Below are 16,661 nucleotides of genomic sequence, written 5' to 3' on the forward strand. Positions count from 1 at the left end.
CAAATTCTCTTTCACGACGAGGAGAGAAGGAAATGGAGAGGCCGAGAAGTGAGACTGAACGTGTGTCGATGCGCGAGATATGGTGGAAACGGCAGGGAGAAAACGTAGCCGAAGCAATAAGAATCGGCTTTTGAATTGCAACTAATCTGTTTGATATATGGCCTGACTGAAGGCGAGCACATCATTTGGTAATTAACTTGACTTTTCTTGAGTCTGACTTTGTCTAAATTGCCTTCGTTTACCACTGTTTTTTTTCCTTCCTCCTAAATCGGTTGGTTCGGCTCGATTTTTTCATCGTCAGAAATAAATCTCACTCCGAAACTATTCTTATGAAAACCGAAATGATTGTCCAACAGAAATGGATCAAAATCGATAAAATCTATATGAATTGAACCGGCTTGTGAGAGATCAATCTTTTCGTTCATTTTTTTTTTCCATTTATCATCTCATTTGCTAATTTCTGTATCATGATTCATGTTTCACATCTCGAACAATAATATTTATTTGACATAGAAAAGTCCAAGAAAGTTGAAGAAATCACGTCCATAAATGTGAAAAACACTATTATATTGTATTAATAAAGAGAGCGAACTCTCCAGATAACATGTTGTGAAAACAGAAGCATTCAAAGAAAACATTACAGTGCTTGAAACAATCCCAATAAAAATCTTAGACTCCCCATAAAAATCACTGTTACACTCACAATAAAGGGGGGAAAAAGGATATAACCAATGGAGAGCACAAAAGCTAAAGACAACCACTGTTTTTCTTCTTTCTTTCTTTGTTTTCCCTTTCTAGTTCGATTCCTACCATACGTAGCTTAGTTTTATTGTAATAATTATCACCTTCATAAATCATAATGTTACTCCTGGATCTTGAGTGTGTTGATGAAGCTCTTGCCTTCCCCAAGATCATTGCTGGAGAGAAATTTGAGAAAATCATTGAAGCTGCTCTCTTTATACTTCTTTGGGTTTTGTTGATCCACAAGCTCTTCTGCAGGCTTCATTTTCTCGTCCATTCCCAAGCTGTGCAGACTGGTAATGGAGATTCTTGTGCTTTCAGAATTGACCGTGGCTCTGTGGACAACGCCCTTGTATAGACCATTGCTCAGAACCTCCACATGGTCACCCAAATGGACTTGCAGAGCGCCATCAATGTTTGGAACTAGCTTCCATGTCCCATCAGCCATGTCCATGATTTCAAGGCCCTCGCTGCTTTGAAGAATTGTGGTTATGCAACTGTAGTCTGTATGCGGCGGCAACCCGAGCGCAACCTCCGGCTGTGGACATGGCGGGTAGCAGTTTACTGCCACTACCTGGACTCCTTCAGCCATTTTGCTGCTGAGGTATGTTGGACACAAACCCAAGCTTTCAGTTATGGCTTCCATTACTTCTAGGCCCACTTTTCTCACCTCCCTGGTGTATGTTCCCATCTTTTCCCTGAAGAAAATATGCACCCAGGATCTTCATTTCTTCGAAGTAAAATCTCTGTTGACATGTCGGTCTTTCCATAGCAAAAGATTTCATATTGACGTGAGGTGGGGGAACTGGGAAGTATCTTTTTTTTTAGTGATTTTTGGTGATTCTTTTTAGATCTGTTGATTTCCATCTAACATTTTCAAAACTAAAAATGTCAATATATTTGTGGGTATCCACATCAACTCCTGTTTGCAAAGGAGGAAGTTACCTTCAAATGTGTAACAATTTAGTTTATAAACTTTACGTAACAATTTAGTCCTTATAGTTTAAAATTTATAACAATTTAATCCCTGCTATAGAAAATCTCATTAAAATTACGTGTGGATTTTAATTATATAATGATTTTTTTTGTAATTTATAAACACATTTGATTCTTCGTCAATTTATCGATATATAATAAATCCTATTAAATCTTAACAATATTTTTTACTAAGGACTAAGTCATTACAGATTTTAAACTACAATAACTCAATTGCTATATATTAGAGATTAAATTGTTACTAATGTGAAAGTGTAAAGTCGTTTCAAACTAAAGTTCAGTTGTTACCTTAATGAAGGTACCGGACGAAAAGTGTTTTTTAACCTCTATAAATTGTTATGTTTTGATTGCAGGGTGAGTGCGTTTCAACTCCTATTTTTGTGGTTCATGAATGTCTTTGCGTAGTAAAATCCAAACTTTAGACTAGACTAAACTTTAGCACATATAAAAGTAACATTGTTAGCTGGAATTCTGGTTCAAAGGCGGCAGCATATGCAGAGCGGTGCTCTGTTTTGGCGGTTCAATTGTTTCTTTCTGTTGAATTTGATTGTTCAACCTTCTTGTGTAGTAAATTTTGCATGGTAATCAGGAAAAGAAAAGGAATGAAAATTAGCTTAGAAGTAGGGATAGAGAATTAAAATATAGAAGTTACCTATAACTACGTGGACTGGTGGGCCACGAGTGGATCCAATCTTCCAATGGATGAGCGTAGTGTTTGAGGAAAACTCTCCAAAACTTTATTTTGTCTACTCCATCTTTCAAGCTTGTCCCATACCTGACTGCTCTGCTAACATCATCTGACTTGTACTTCATCTTCTCTTTCAGTGGCAAGTCGAAGAACTCGTAGGCTTGCTCGAGCGCTTCCTCCATCACCCTTTCATTGATTCTATGGTTGATTATCTGAACAAAACAAACTGAAGTTAAAGAGGTAATACAAATCTTTTCAGGATCAGAATGAAGAATAGAAGCATTAAAACTTACCTGAAAGAAGCCTAGACGAATGCAAGCTTCTCTGAGCTCTTCAATGGCTAGTGACCTTTGTGCAGAATCAGTGGATCTTAGAGAGGCCATGTCAATGATGGGAATAATGGCAGTCTCCCGGGACGAACTAGAGCGGTGCGGGGCTGGGATCACATAAGCGTTAGGGACATAGCTTAGGCCTTTCTCTTGTGCACTCTCCCCTGTGGGAAATGAGCCTGAACTCTCGCCTCCCAGCCCCATGTGTTTGAAGACTGGATTTGGAAGGAGGGAGATGAGGCAGAAGAAAGCAGAAGAATTGGTGGTTTGTGATCGATCACAGAGTTGGGTTTATATAGGAACCGCTGTGTCTGTGTTACTCTGAATGAAGACCAAAAAGGATACTCACAGAGAATGGGGTTTTTGAAGGCTTTGAACTAGGATCCAAAACACCACTTTTAGCACAAAGTTCTATCTAAGTTTACAGTTGTTCTAATTTGTCCTCGTTTGATTTTTATTTTATATTTAGGTTAAAAACACTTTTGGACCCGTAATTTATTCATTGAAATTTAATTTTAGTCCTCATATTTTTAAATCGGTGATAATTTAGTCCTTACCATTTAAAATTTATAATAGTTTAGTCCCTATAGTTTAAAAGCTCATCAAAATTGAATGTGGATTTTTATTATGCAATAATGCAGTATTTATAGTTTGTACGCATATTCGGTCTCAGTCTAAGAGCATATTTTTCGCGATAATTTGAAAGTACGTGAACTAAATCTCTGATTTAATAAAAATATTGGGACAAAAAATGCTTTTTAACCTTATATATAATTGGATTCTTACAAAAATTTACGACTCTGCTAAGAAAAGTTTAATAAGTCTTATTTAAATATTAATTTCAGGTTTTTTTCTTTGTTCAACTACGAGTAAAGTTGGAGATTTGAACTATATGTCCAAACTAGGTGAGATATGCTTAGTCCTTAGATTGACAATTTCAATTATATTTTGGAGAAAACTCATTCACTATTTAGTTACTCAATTTTTGAGATTGACTAAAAGATTAGAGAGTCAAATCTCTATCTCTATATGTTAAACAGAAAAAAAAAAGTTCTCGTAGTTAGGCAAGACGAGATTACTTATTTTTCTATGGCTGGGTCTTGTGGTCGAGTACTTGATTTTATGGTTTTTTTTTCATTATAATTAAGAAAACCAATCAACTAAATACCTAAAAAAAAAACCAAAAATCCAAACCACGAAAAAACTTAGAACTACTAAAGAATTATATCAGAAATCTTTGAAAAAACAGTAACTCAACCAATAAACTTCACTATAAATTTGGAATAATTCAAAACATTTAATAAGTTTTTGGTGCAAAAATATATAGGAAAAGACAGTAACATTTACGAGGTGAGCCCAAAATTGTGGGTAAAATTTTGCAGAATATTAATTAAAAAAAGAAGAAGAAGAAATTGTGTCATAAGAAGCAAGTTGAGAGGAAAAGGAGGGAGAGTTTTTGGGATTGAAAATATAAAATCCGCAAAAGAGAAACAGAATTTGGTTGGTTGTGTGTAATTTTAATTTTCTGAACCCCATATTGATACCTCTGTCCAGCTGCGCCGGAAACTACTTTTTCAGTATGTTATTATCAATTTTTTATGCTCCACTAGCTCCATAAAAAAAGGTTTTTTTTTTTAAATTTTAAAATACCTTTTTTTACGAGCAATTATAAAATTTTTCGTCAGGTTCATAGATCCGATAACGATATTGTAGAAATAAGATTAATAATAAAATTTTTTTACTATTTATTTGTTATTATTTTTAATTTTTATAAATTTTTCTAGAAATAACTGTCGCATCCATATTTCTATTATTTCCATAAAATCCACAGGTTTATGTGTGAGTTTTCAAAATCTACCATTTTTAGTGATAAATAACAAAATATTTTTTAAAAATTAGATTGCTTTAAAAAGTTATTTTTAAGAACCGTTTGAGAGATTTTAAGCGGTAAAGTATTTGAGTGATGTTTTAGAAGTCTTTAACTTGGTTCTTACGATTCGAGGCTAGTTTCAATTTGGTCCTTATAGTTTTAAAAGTTTCAGTTTTGTTCTTCGGATTTAGGCTTCGTTTCAACCTTAATAAAAAGCATAAACTTATTGCCATATAAATTGTCAAAGGAAGCAAATTGACATTAAGTTCAAATCTATAGGAACTATAATTATTATTTTGAAATTGTAGGGACTAAATAAAAGTAAGCTCAAATCATAGAGGTCAAATTTGTAATTTTTGAGTTTGTGAATATTAATGATTGATCTATTTGAAAGATATTTGACCGGCCAACCTAAGTATACTTCTCCTTAGAGTTTGGAAGTTTAAATCTTGTCTTTCATTTTATTTTAAAGTGACTTATTTTCACCAATGAAAAGTTTTACTGTTTAGCATTGTAATTTGGTTGAGTTGATCGGTTTCAATCTTAAAGTTTTAATTTCATTAAATTAAATTTAAAATTTAAAAAATCAAACTCCTGTTTTAGAATGAGATTGAAATTTTAATCTTAAACCAAACATTAATAAATTACTTGAAAATTGACCAACAAATCTAACAATACATTCAAACTTAAAAGAACATACTCAAATTCAACTTCAACCACAGTTAAAAGCAATAGTGAAAAATATATTTGGTCACAAATTTTAAACCAAAACTCATCGATTAAGGTATCAATTTCATATTCAAGTTTAAAATTTAATTCAATGAAATTAAATGGACTCACTTAACTTGAAAATGAAAGAGTTAATTATTATAATAGTCTAGCCACTAGATCATTTTACAAGAAAAATAGTAATGGGCTGTTTGATGAATATTTGTTTGTTACTTAATGGAGTATTTTTAAATAATCCAAGCTTTCTCGAATTCTCTTGAATTGGAACTGACGAGCTAACGTACGTAAGAAGAGCGTTGTGGAACTGACGAACTCCGACAACTATAATAAATAAAGCGTCTTACGAAATCATTTATACGTTTTTGGCAAGTTGAACACACTCTTTGACCTGATAAGGAAAGCGTTGCAATAAATGTTGATGAATTTATATCGAGAGATTATATATGATATCGATCAAATTGAAAAAGTATTCGCATGTTTGTTTATGTCAGGTGTCAAAATAAAAAGAGAATAGTGTTCGTATGTATTATCGTTGTACTAGTCTAATATTTAATCAAAATATTGATATTTTTAATAGAAAATAGTAATGTTTTTTTTAGTTCAGTAACACGTGGGTCGAGTTTCAAAATTTTAAAACAATTTTCCGCCCCACTTTTGATGTATTGCAAGTATAATTACTCATTATTTTGTGGATATTTCTATTCTTTCCCTAACATTAAAACTTTTCTTACCAGTAACTTTTTAAAAATAATAAAAATACTTTCAAAATCTAAAATAGATTACTAAAAATCTATGTGACAAGTAACAAAATATTTTTAAAAAATTTGGATTGCTTTAAAAGTTATTTTTTAAGAAACATTATGATTTTTCAACCGCGGTAAATTATTTGAGAGAGGATTATTATTAAAAAATAAGAAGTTTAAACTAAAATATATATTAAATTCACCTCAATTTGTTTTTTTTTATATAACACGTGGGGGTGAGAGATCAAACTCACACCTTCTTGATCGGAGACATATGTCAATTACATGCTCACTTTCGTCCCTAATTTGGTTCTAATTGTTTTAAAGTTTTGTTTTGTTTTTTAATAATAATTTAGGCTCCCTTTCAAACATTAACAAAAAGCACTAACTTATTGCCATATAAATGGAAAATTGGGTAACAACTTAAAAGTTAAAACGGCATAAAAAGAAAAAAAAAAACCAAACCAAACCAAAAACCAAAGGAAACAAATTTAAGTTGAAACAAATATGAGAACTAATTTCCAAATTATAGAGATTAAATTCAAACTAATATAATTTTTGAGTTCCTGAATATTAGTGACCGATCATATACTTTTGAGTTTGAAAGTTCAAATGGTCGCTTTCATTTTGCCCAAGTACATCTTTTAAAGTGACTTATTTTTACCATTGAAAATTTTTACTTTTCAATATTTTAATTTGGTTGAGTGGATCTGTTTTAATCTTAAAGTTTTAATTTCATTCCATTAAACTTTAAATTTAGAAAATCAAACTCCTCTTTTGGAACAAAATTGAAATTTTAATCTTAAACCAACCAATAAATTACCTTAAAGTTGATCAACAAATCTAACGATACATCAAAAATTCAAGAACATGCTCAAATTCAACCACAATTAAGCAAAATAGTGAAAACCATTAGTACGTGGTCACAAATTTTGAAATCAACCAAAACCTAATGAAATAACTATCAATTCCACATTTTATTCAAGTTTAAAGTTTAATTCGGTGAAATTAAAATTGACTCACTTAACTTGAAAACGGAAGAGTCGATTAGAATAGAATATTATAGTCACTTGATCATTTTACAAGAAAAATAGTAATGAGTTATTGATAAATATTTGTTTATTTATTTAATGGAGTATTTTTAAATAATCCAAGCCTTTTAGAATTCCCTCGAACTGGAATTGATGACCTGACGTACCTAAGAAGACTATTGTAGAACTAACGAGCTCCGACAACTATAATAAATAAAGTGTCGTAAGAAATCATTCATAATAAATAAAGTGTTGTAAGAAATCATTCATACGTTTCTGTCAAGCGAAACGGACTCTCTGACCTGATAAGGAAAAACGTTGCAATAAATGTTAATGAATTTATATCGAGACATTATATTTGATATCGATCAAATTGGAAAAGTATTCACGTGTCTGTTTATGTCAGGTGTCAAAATAAGAAAAGAATATTACTCGTATGCATTATTGTCGTTTCGCTAGTATAATATTTAATCAAAATGTTTATATTTTTAATTGAAAAAGTAATGTCTTTTTAGTTCAATAGGTTTAAAAATTTTCTCACTTTTACTTCCAGTGAGAAACAAAATCCAAGTGATTTTTTATTTTTTATTTTATTTTATTTTGGTGTGGAAAGGAGCGGAAAAAAATGGTAAACTAAGCACTTTTATGTATTGCAAGTATAATTACTAATTATGTAAGTTCTCTAAAATAAAGTTGAAATTATCAATAAATTTCATTTTAAATGGTAATAATAAAGTTTAGTGCCGTTATAATTAAACAACAATATGTCTTATTCAAATCTTAATATAAACTCTCAAAGACTTTTGTTATAGAAAATAATTCTAAAAATTAGATGCTTTTAATTTTATAATGACGAATTTTTACTAATGGATAGAAAGTTCGTAAAAGATAAATAAACTACATAATATATTCAGGACTATAACTCTATAAATAACCGTTATATACAAACGATAAATTAAGCTAAACAAAATTTCAATTTTGGAAAAAAAATATAAATTTTAAACATGATTTTCAATCTTTATCCTCAATTTAAATCCCCCATGAGCTTAGACACCCACGAAAAATTGCATAGGGATTCAATGAGAGCTCTCTTTCTTTGCATCCAAAGAAGAAGTCAAAATGAAAGATATAAAAAGAAAACTTTGCTTTGCCCATCCATTAGATTAAATATATTATGCCGCAATTTCTGCTTCTCCCTCCCCAATTTGACATCGCCTACTTCATCATGAACTGCACACTTGATTTGACATGGAAAATTTTGTTCTATTTTTATATATCGATATCGTTTCTCCGTAACGAATCATTGATGTATGTACGAAGTACTTCATAATAAATTTTTTATAGACTTAGACTGAATGGTTGCTATATTTTTATCTGTATAATCGTCGTATACGGATAGTTAATGTGTATACGAAATACTTTAGCAGCAAACTCTTTAAAATATTAACCTATCATGGGGTGAGTTTTTATTTGTAGTGTCGTGTATATGGATAATTATGGAATATGAATTTCGAAAGTCTTGATATATATCATTATTATATATGCTTTAATATAGACATAGTTTATATGAAATAACATGAGAGTGTGTATACTTTTATGGGTGTGGTGAGATTCGAATCTCCGACCTAAGACTACTACTGCTTTAAATTATCAATTGAGTTGGTATTTAAGTTGGCTAAATGTAATATTTCATATGGTGTAATTGAAATTAAAGTATCAAACTTGAGCATAGTTCAATTGGTTAAATAATCTATTTTTGACCAAAATATTATGAGTTTGAATCTTCGAATGTATAATTTTTTTATTGTTATATTTATTTTTTAAAATAATCATAAACTAAAATATTTGTATGCGAAATTTATGAGACATATTGACTTAATTTTAAATTTTGTTGTTTAATAAATTATGTAACAAAGAAATTTAAGAATTCCTTTCAAATGGAGATTCAATGGGGATTTAATACTTTAAATGGAATTCGAGAATTAACATTTAATTAAGTCTTTCTTAAATAAATAAATGAAAAATAATTCTTCCCACGAGTTCTCCGTGGGGAATGTTTGCCCCGACTCTGCAAAATTTTGTTAATAATTTTGTAGGAATTAAGAATAAAATGGTAGTCAGGACTGAGACGGGATACTCGATGTCACATCTAACGACAAGTGAAGGAATAGACACGTAACTACGTTGGTTGACAACTTTAGTAAAGATTTAAATTAAAACATAAATCCCTCTAAAACATAGAGATAAAATTAGCATTATTGTTAGATCATCCAATTTAAATGATAATCTAATCAATAACTTCCCGATTATCTTCTTCTAAATGGTTGTTTGAATTTGATAATTATATCAGTTTCAATATTCACAAATAATTTATCCTTAATGTTTATTTGAAATCTGACTTTGAAATTCTTTAAAAACTTGATTTTTTAAATGCAAATTTCCCGGAAAGTTTTTGCTGGGTTCCAAAGTTTGTCCAAACGAATAAGTAGAAAAAGACAATATATTTATATATATATATATATATATATTTAAATAACAATCAGTTACTTTCCTCAAAAATATTCGTTTTTTAATTGCAAGAGTAAGGTAATTATTTATGAATACAAAATTAAATAGTGTAATAAATAATTGAGTTCAAATTATAACACACCTAATGAACTATTGTATTGAATAATACGTGAACAGACGCATAAAAACTTTCATAAAGTTGAAAGGTTCGATTTTCAAACCACTCCTTGTGATATTAAAAAAGCTCATACATATTTTCTTCAATTTGAGCATAATTTAATTGGTTAATAATATATTTTATATATAATTTTCATCGATATATTGACATTTTTATTAATATTTCCATACGTTATATGTTTAACATCAACATAGGTTCAACAACGACATATTTAAATTTTTCATCAATATTTTCGTATGTTCACATGTTCAACATCATGAATCTACATTTCCATAAAAAAAATTGACCAAATATAAAAAATATCAACAAAATCTCACTAATATGATTTATTTATTTATTTATTATTATTATTTTTTAATTCTGAACACACGAGGGCTTGAACACTCCAAGCCTCTCACCAATGCACCAACGTCGGAGGGTAAATCTCACTATTATATAATAGACATAATATTAATAAATTTTAATATTATTAATAATTTCAGTTACAATAGTGGGTAGCTGTTGGCACCTCAAATTATAGGAAATCTTTTGGTTAAGTCACTTCCGAGTTATATAAAAAAAAAAGGAGTGAAATGTTTATGTGATATTTTAAATATTTATTATGAATTTTTAGTAATATCTGATATTCTCATCTACGTTTTCATAAAATTTATAAGTTTTTAGTAATCTCCAATATTATCATCGACATTTTCATAAAATTAAGGCCTCAACATTTATACAACTTCGACGTCTCTAATTTATATTTATATATATATATATATATATAGACACACACACGGTCTATTATTTAAATTATGAAATTAAAATCTAAAATTGAAAATGGGAGAAAGAGATGAGAGTACAAAAAAGGGAAAAAAAAAAGAAAAAGAAAAAAACCTTCCCTAAAATCCCAAATTCAGAAGAATTTGGTTTTGTGTATGAGAGACAGGTTTCTCAGCAACATCCTTTTTGGAACAAGATAATTCTAACACGTCTCTCTTTTTCCACAATGCTCAAATCTTTAGCCTTAGCCTTACCATTTTCTTCTTCTTCTTCTTCTTCTTCTTCTTCCACTGTTTCTTCTCTGCTTCTTCCAATTTCATCTTCTCTCTCCAAATCCAATTTCAGAATCAAACCCATCTCCCCCTTCCCTCAAACCCTAAGACTCGCCTCTCCACAGCGCCCCTCCATGAATCTCTTGAACAAGTTCGGATTCGGGACCAGAGCCACCGAGGCTTCGTCGGAGTCGTCGGCGATTGCGCAGGGCCCCGACGATGATATTCCGGCTCCGGGGCAGCAGTTCGCCCAATTTGGGGCTGGCTGCTTCTGGGGCGTCGAGTTGGTGTTTCAGAGGGTGCCCGGCGTGACCAAGACGGAGGTCGGTTACACCCAAGGCCACCTCCATAACCCCACCTATGAGGATGTTTGTTCTGGGAAGTCCTACCACTCCGAGGTCGTTCGGGTGCAGTATGATCCTAAAGAGTGCAGTTACGAGTCCCTTCTCGATGCCTTCTGGGCTCGGCATGATCCCACTACTCTTAATCGGCAGGTTCGTTGATTTTCGCCTAATTTTTATGATATGGTTCTTGCTTGAATTCTCAATTTCTACTGCTTAACCTTTATTTGGGTGGGAATTCTTGGAGTTCCTGAGTTATTGTATCGAGATTTTATAATCTTTTTTTGGATTTCAGTTTGGATGTTTGCCAATATCATGTTTGAGTTCGGTTTGTCCGTCGCAGTTTACTTAGTGATTTGGGACGGACTATTCTTATGGGGTTATTTGGTTTAGGAGGAAAGAGAAGCTAATCTTTGATTCTGAAGTATATCATAGCAGCTCATAGGGTAAACAAGAACTGTGTTAGAAGTTCATTAAGGGATTTTGTGTTTTAGGCCGAGCTTTGTCAGTCGCAGCATGATACGTTAATAATCATGGCCATACTGAAAGACCGTTCCATTTGATGCTTCGCTAGAAATGAATGAGTCATGTATTTGTTTTAGGTTTCCTGGTGAACGATGAAGGGATATAAAGGGTGACTATTTTTGTTGTATTAAACCATGAAAATATGTTCAAGCAATGTTGAGCTTATTAGAAGTAGAATGGGTTGTGGAGTCCTAGACATTCCTAAAAAATGCATGCTTGTAGTTATCGTATATGTACTTGGGTCGAATAATATATGCTGATTATTTGTTCGATATTGGATATGTTAATTTATGTTTCCATCACAGCACTCGTCTTGCATTGTGTTTGATTATTTTAATAGGAAACATAAAATTTTCAATGAAGAAACGATACCGATAAAGGAGAAAACCCTTAATTTCAAAAGAGAGTATGTTGCTTGTATATTATCTTTCTTATCCACGTTGGTGTTGGTTCTAGCATTAAGAGTAGAACATTTGATGAGGTGAGGGTGGTTTGAGGGTTGATAATTTAGTTAGTAAGAAGGTTGGTTTTTTGACTGAGTGGTTGTAGCATTTTTCCTTGGATTTTGATGCTTTTTGGCATACGATTGTGATAGAAATGCCATTGGAGTAATTATTTGGGTATTAACTATTAAGGGTATATCAGCGACTGGCCAAGGAATTGGTTATAAATTGAGAGTGGGAGGAGATGAAAGAATGCAATTGTTTGGTAGTTTTGGCTTGAGTAAGAATACCCAACGGAGGGAGGGTCCAAGTACCTTAAATTACTGTGGAGTTATTATGCTGTTCTATCTTTTATATTTCAATACTATTTTGGTTGTTTGGGCTCTATCAAATTGTTGTTAGTATGGACATCATTCCAATGGTTTGACCTCTAATCTCTATTGGGTTCCAGGGATAGACGAATTTGGTCTCTTGTAAAATCTTAAAATCTTAAGAAATTTGAGTTTTTCTCTGGGCTTATCATGCTTGGAACGATTTACAATTTAACACCATATACTTTACCTGGAGGTTTCCCAATTTAGTCCTTGGTCATAGATTCATAGTATAGTAGCGTCTTCTTTACAAAGGAAGAAGGCATTTAAGCCTTTGATTTACATTTTTGGGAGGTACCTCTTCTCTGAAGATATGGCTTAGGGTCTCGTAACTGGTAAACTTTTGAGGTTGCATTGGTTCCAAGGCATGATTCTCTTACGATGGGAGAAGTCCTTTTGCATCCTCCTTTCTGTGGCAGAGGGAGATTTTTTGGGTAGGCTCCTTTGCTTATTTTATGGAATATTGGGTTAGAAAGAAATAGGAGAGTATGCAAGTTTTGAATCACTGATTTCAGGAGATATGAGCCGCACTTGACCAAAATCTCAAATTACATCTTAGTCCTTGACCCTGAAAGACATAAAGAGGTCCTGGAAGATGGAGGTTTTGAGTTTGGGTCGCTTTAGTACATCCTTTGGATCTTCTAGACCAAGTACAAAAAGATTCTTTTATCTCTTTTATTATCGACAAATGGAACTCTTTACTGTAATTTCCTTTTTTTTTTTTGCCATTTGTTTTCCCTTCTTCCTCTTCATTTGTAATTGGTAATGAAAGTCAGATTCTTACTAATTTTGAGTCAAAGGTTCTTGGACTTGGTAATCTCCTTCCAAACGAATTAGAAAAAGAAGAAATTTGAAGAGGACTCGTGCCCTCTGATTATCTTTGAAGGACCACACCAATTAAATAAAAGTATCATTATTGTTTCTTATCTATAAATGATCATTTTGAAGCTCATTAGTGCTAGTTAGCTTCCTTTATTTTATGTATTTAATATATATGTACACATACACATATATAATTTATCCCCTTTCCACTTCTTTAAACGCAAGTAATAATATTCATAATCTTTGGATTGACAGGGGAATGATGTGGGAACACAATACAGATCTGGCATATACTTCTACACTCCTGAACAAGAGAAAGCGGCTCGCGAGTCAATGGAACGCCACCAGAAGTTATTGAACAGGAAGATCGTGACTGAGATTCTTCCTGCCAAGAAGTTCTACCGGGCAGAGGAATATCATCAGCAATATCTCGAGAAAGGTGGCCGGTTTGGCTTCAAGCAATCTGCTGCTAAAGGCTGCAATGACCCAATCCGATGCTACGGTTAGTTAAATTAGTCTTTGCAGTTAATATTATTTTCCAGCTACAAGATAATGGTATTCTGTATGCAATTATGACTAGATTAGACAAGCTCTATCTGACTTGCTTGTAATAAAAATCCCGAATGTATGTATCTATCTGTAATTGGTTCGGCTTATCAATGAACAAATTCATAGTTACAAGGATGCTTTCCCCCAATCTTTGCGTCTAAAAATATCTTGTGGAATAGTTTTAGGTACACGTAAATTGTCTTACCTTATTCATACATACCATAAACATATTTTCAGGTCTGAAACTTGAGTTTTATTCTTGTTTGTGAGAAAAGTGTGAGGTGAGAGTTTAAGAAATGCACCGTCACAAGATTCATTAGAAGTGATAGTATGACTAAAAGTGGAGAATTAGAAGTGATAGTACGACTAGAAGTGGGGAAGATCGTAAGTTTATAAATGAAATGATATTTATTAGAGTTCAAAAGCAAGTTAATATGGGTGTAAGTTCAAAATGGATGCAGAACAACATTTTTGGAGATATGGAGAATTTCTAAATCTCACAGAGATATCAATGTTATGTAGTCTTGGCTATGGATAGATAAAATCTTTAGATCCCGACTCTTGAGTAAAGGTGGAGAATCATAGATGATGTACTAATTGGGGATATTAATGGAATGGTAAGGATATGTTAGTAATTAGATAAGAAATTGGTTAGTACATAACAAATCTGAGTGAGGAAGAAGGGATGAAGTAGATAGTAGTTTCATGTGGTTTAGGCTGGAGTAAAAATACTCAAAAGGGGAGAAGGTCCAGATACCTCGAATTACTTGGTAGTTATGGTAGTTCTTCTATCTTTTATATTTCCATATATTTTTAATGGTTGGTTCTTTGAATATTTTGATTTTTGTAGACTATAAATAGATGGCTGTTGGAAAGAAAGTTTAGTTTGTAGAGATGATTACTAGATGCGTAATCTAGTACATCCCTACATTATTATGATTTTTCCATCCACAAGGGCAAAGTATTGACATGGTAGTCTGTAGTCATATGCTTTAATCCTCTAAGCTACGTGTCTCATGTCTCACTCTATATCTATCAGATCCGTGAGCCGAACAATCGATATCATGGTTTATAGTCATGTGCTCTAATCCTTTGAGTTACATGCCATACTTTTACCACATTGAGCTCTAATCTTCTAAGCTAGGTTCCACTTTGTCTCCATCGAATCTCTGTTTCGAACTAATGATATCACAGTTCATAGTAACATATTCTAATTCTCTGAGCTATTGGCTCCACTTCATCTCTACTATACCCTAAATCAGAACCACTCTCTTTCCAAGTCTTTGCTATTTTGGGTCTGGAGGATGTGAAATCACTTTCATGACAATAATGAAAACACAGTGAACTCCAAGATATGAAGTGAATGAATCCAAGTAGATTTACTTTGAATTCTACTCCATCTTTTAACAAAAATTGCATCTTTCAATTTTAAGAAGCAAGAATGAAAATTTTCAATATCATTCATATTTGGATATTTGTTTTCTTTTATTTTTGTGTGAAAAAGGGAAAGGAATAGTTAAATGTTATATGACAGTGACAAAAGAATTGGCAAAAGCATCTCTCAGATGTTTGGTGTGACAATACCCACCACTCCAATCTGGCCAATTATTGCTGTGAAAAACACAAGGGCCACATGTTTAATTTTCCTTTAAAAAATAATTTCTTCTGTCTCATTTTTATCTTATTAATACTTTTTAATCTAATAAATATGATATGGTATGCCTGACATGTAAGAATTTTATGCGGTGTCTCTTAAAAAATAATAATAAATAAATAAATAAAATTACGTGATATTATTTTGTTTAGAAAAACAAACATTTTCATTCAATTATTTAGAAATGAAAAAGATGCGATGAAAAGTTTTGGTTCCTCGTAAATTCCCTTTTTTTATTTTATATTTATTTATGCTAGTATAAGTTTTAATTATTTTCATCTATCTGAATATAGTTTAATGGGATAATTGCCTTTTAACTAATGTATAGGTTTTAAATATTGGGACTAAATAAAGCAGTAACATGATTGAAATATTTTAAAGTTAAAGGAATTGGACAAATTCAATGATCAAAGTATAATGATTAAATTTATAACTTCACCTTTTTATTTATTTATTTTTTTAAATATTCCAAATTGTTAGTATAGATAAATAGCCCCAGATTATTAAAAATATATTTTGGAAGCAAGACTGTCGGTGAATAATTAACTTCATAGAAACATATATATATATATATATATATATATATATATATATTTTTAAATAAAAGAAGAAAGGAAAGGGAAAAAAAAATCTCGACCGAGTATTATTGAAATTGAGGAAAAAAAAAGTATTATTGAAATTGAAACTTGGCCATCCCCACACCTTTCGAACATGTGAAGCACAAGCATCGCGGCCGACACATCGTTGCTTCCCTTCCCCTCCTTTCCATTTGTCGGCCTCCACGATTTTTCTAAATTTACTTACATATCAAATGATACCATATTGACTTTAGCGGTAATTGGTATATATCTCCAACCAAGAAGTTGCGAGTTCGAATCTCTTCCCTTTTCTTAGAATTAACATGGAAAATTCCAATATGGCAAAAAAACCATGACCGACAGACAAAAAATTACTTTGTGAAAAATTATTACAATTGTGTACATTGCTTCCTCCGACCTTAATTAAGGTCATAAGTTCTTTTTATAGTTGGAGCACACTCCCTCCTTATATCTTTTTTTTATGTAGAACAAACTTTAATTCTAATATTTTGTCAAATTCCACCACATTCA

General features: G+C 31.8%; 2 protein-coding genes and 1 long non-coding RNA gene across 3 annotated transcripts; 2 read left to right on the top strand and 1 right to left on the bottom strand.

Moving 5' to 3' along the window:
* Positions 1-48: 48 nt before the first annotated feature.
* Positions 49-2,699, top strand: LOC148208384 (uncharacterized). The gene is made up of 3 exons (XR_015787234.1): positions 49-188; positions 1,063-1,345; positions 2,563-2,699. It is a non-coding gene; the product is annotated as an uncharacterized LOC148208384 (long non-coding RNA).
* On the bottom strand, positions 198-3,283 carry KUOX1 (KAR-UP oxidoreductase 1). The gene is made up of 2 exons (XM_022285121.2): positions 2,390-3,283; positions 198-1,439 (listed from the first exon to the last, which is right to left on the bottom strand). The coding sequence occupies exons 1-2, from the start codon at positions 2,956-2,958 to the stop codon at positions 863-865; spliced, it is 1,146 nt and encodes a 381-aa protein (XP_022140813.1). The 5' UTR covers positions 2,959-3,283; the 3' UTR covers positions 198-862.
* Positions 3,284-10,719: 7,436 nt separating this feature from the next.
* LOC111011724 (peptide methionine sulfoxide reductase A1) lies at positions 10,720-14,046 on the top strand. Its single transcript, XM_022285597.1, has 2 exons — positions 10,720-11,341; positions 13,605-14,046. Exons 1-2 carry the CDS (start codon positions 10,802-10,804, stop codon positions 13,854-13,856), a joined length of 792 nt encoding a protein of 263 aa, XP_022141289.1. The 5' UTR covers positions 10,720-10,801; the 3' UTR covers positions 13,857-14,046.
* Positions 14,047-16,661: the final 2,615 nt, after the last annotated feature.

Source organism: Momordica charantia (assembly GCF_013281855.1).
Source record: "Momordica charantia cultivar OHB3-1 chromosome 10 unlocalized genomic scaffold, Mcharantia_2.0 BLBB01000010.1, whole genome shotgun sequence".
NCBI classification, from domain to species: Eukaryota; Viridiplantae; Streptophyta; class Magnoliopsida; order Cucurbitales; family Cucurbitaceae; genus Momordica; species Momordica charantia.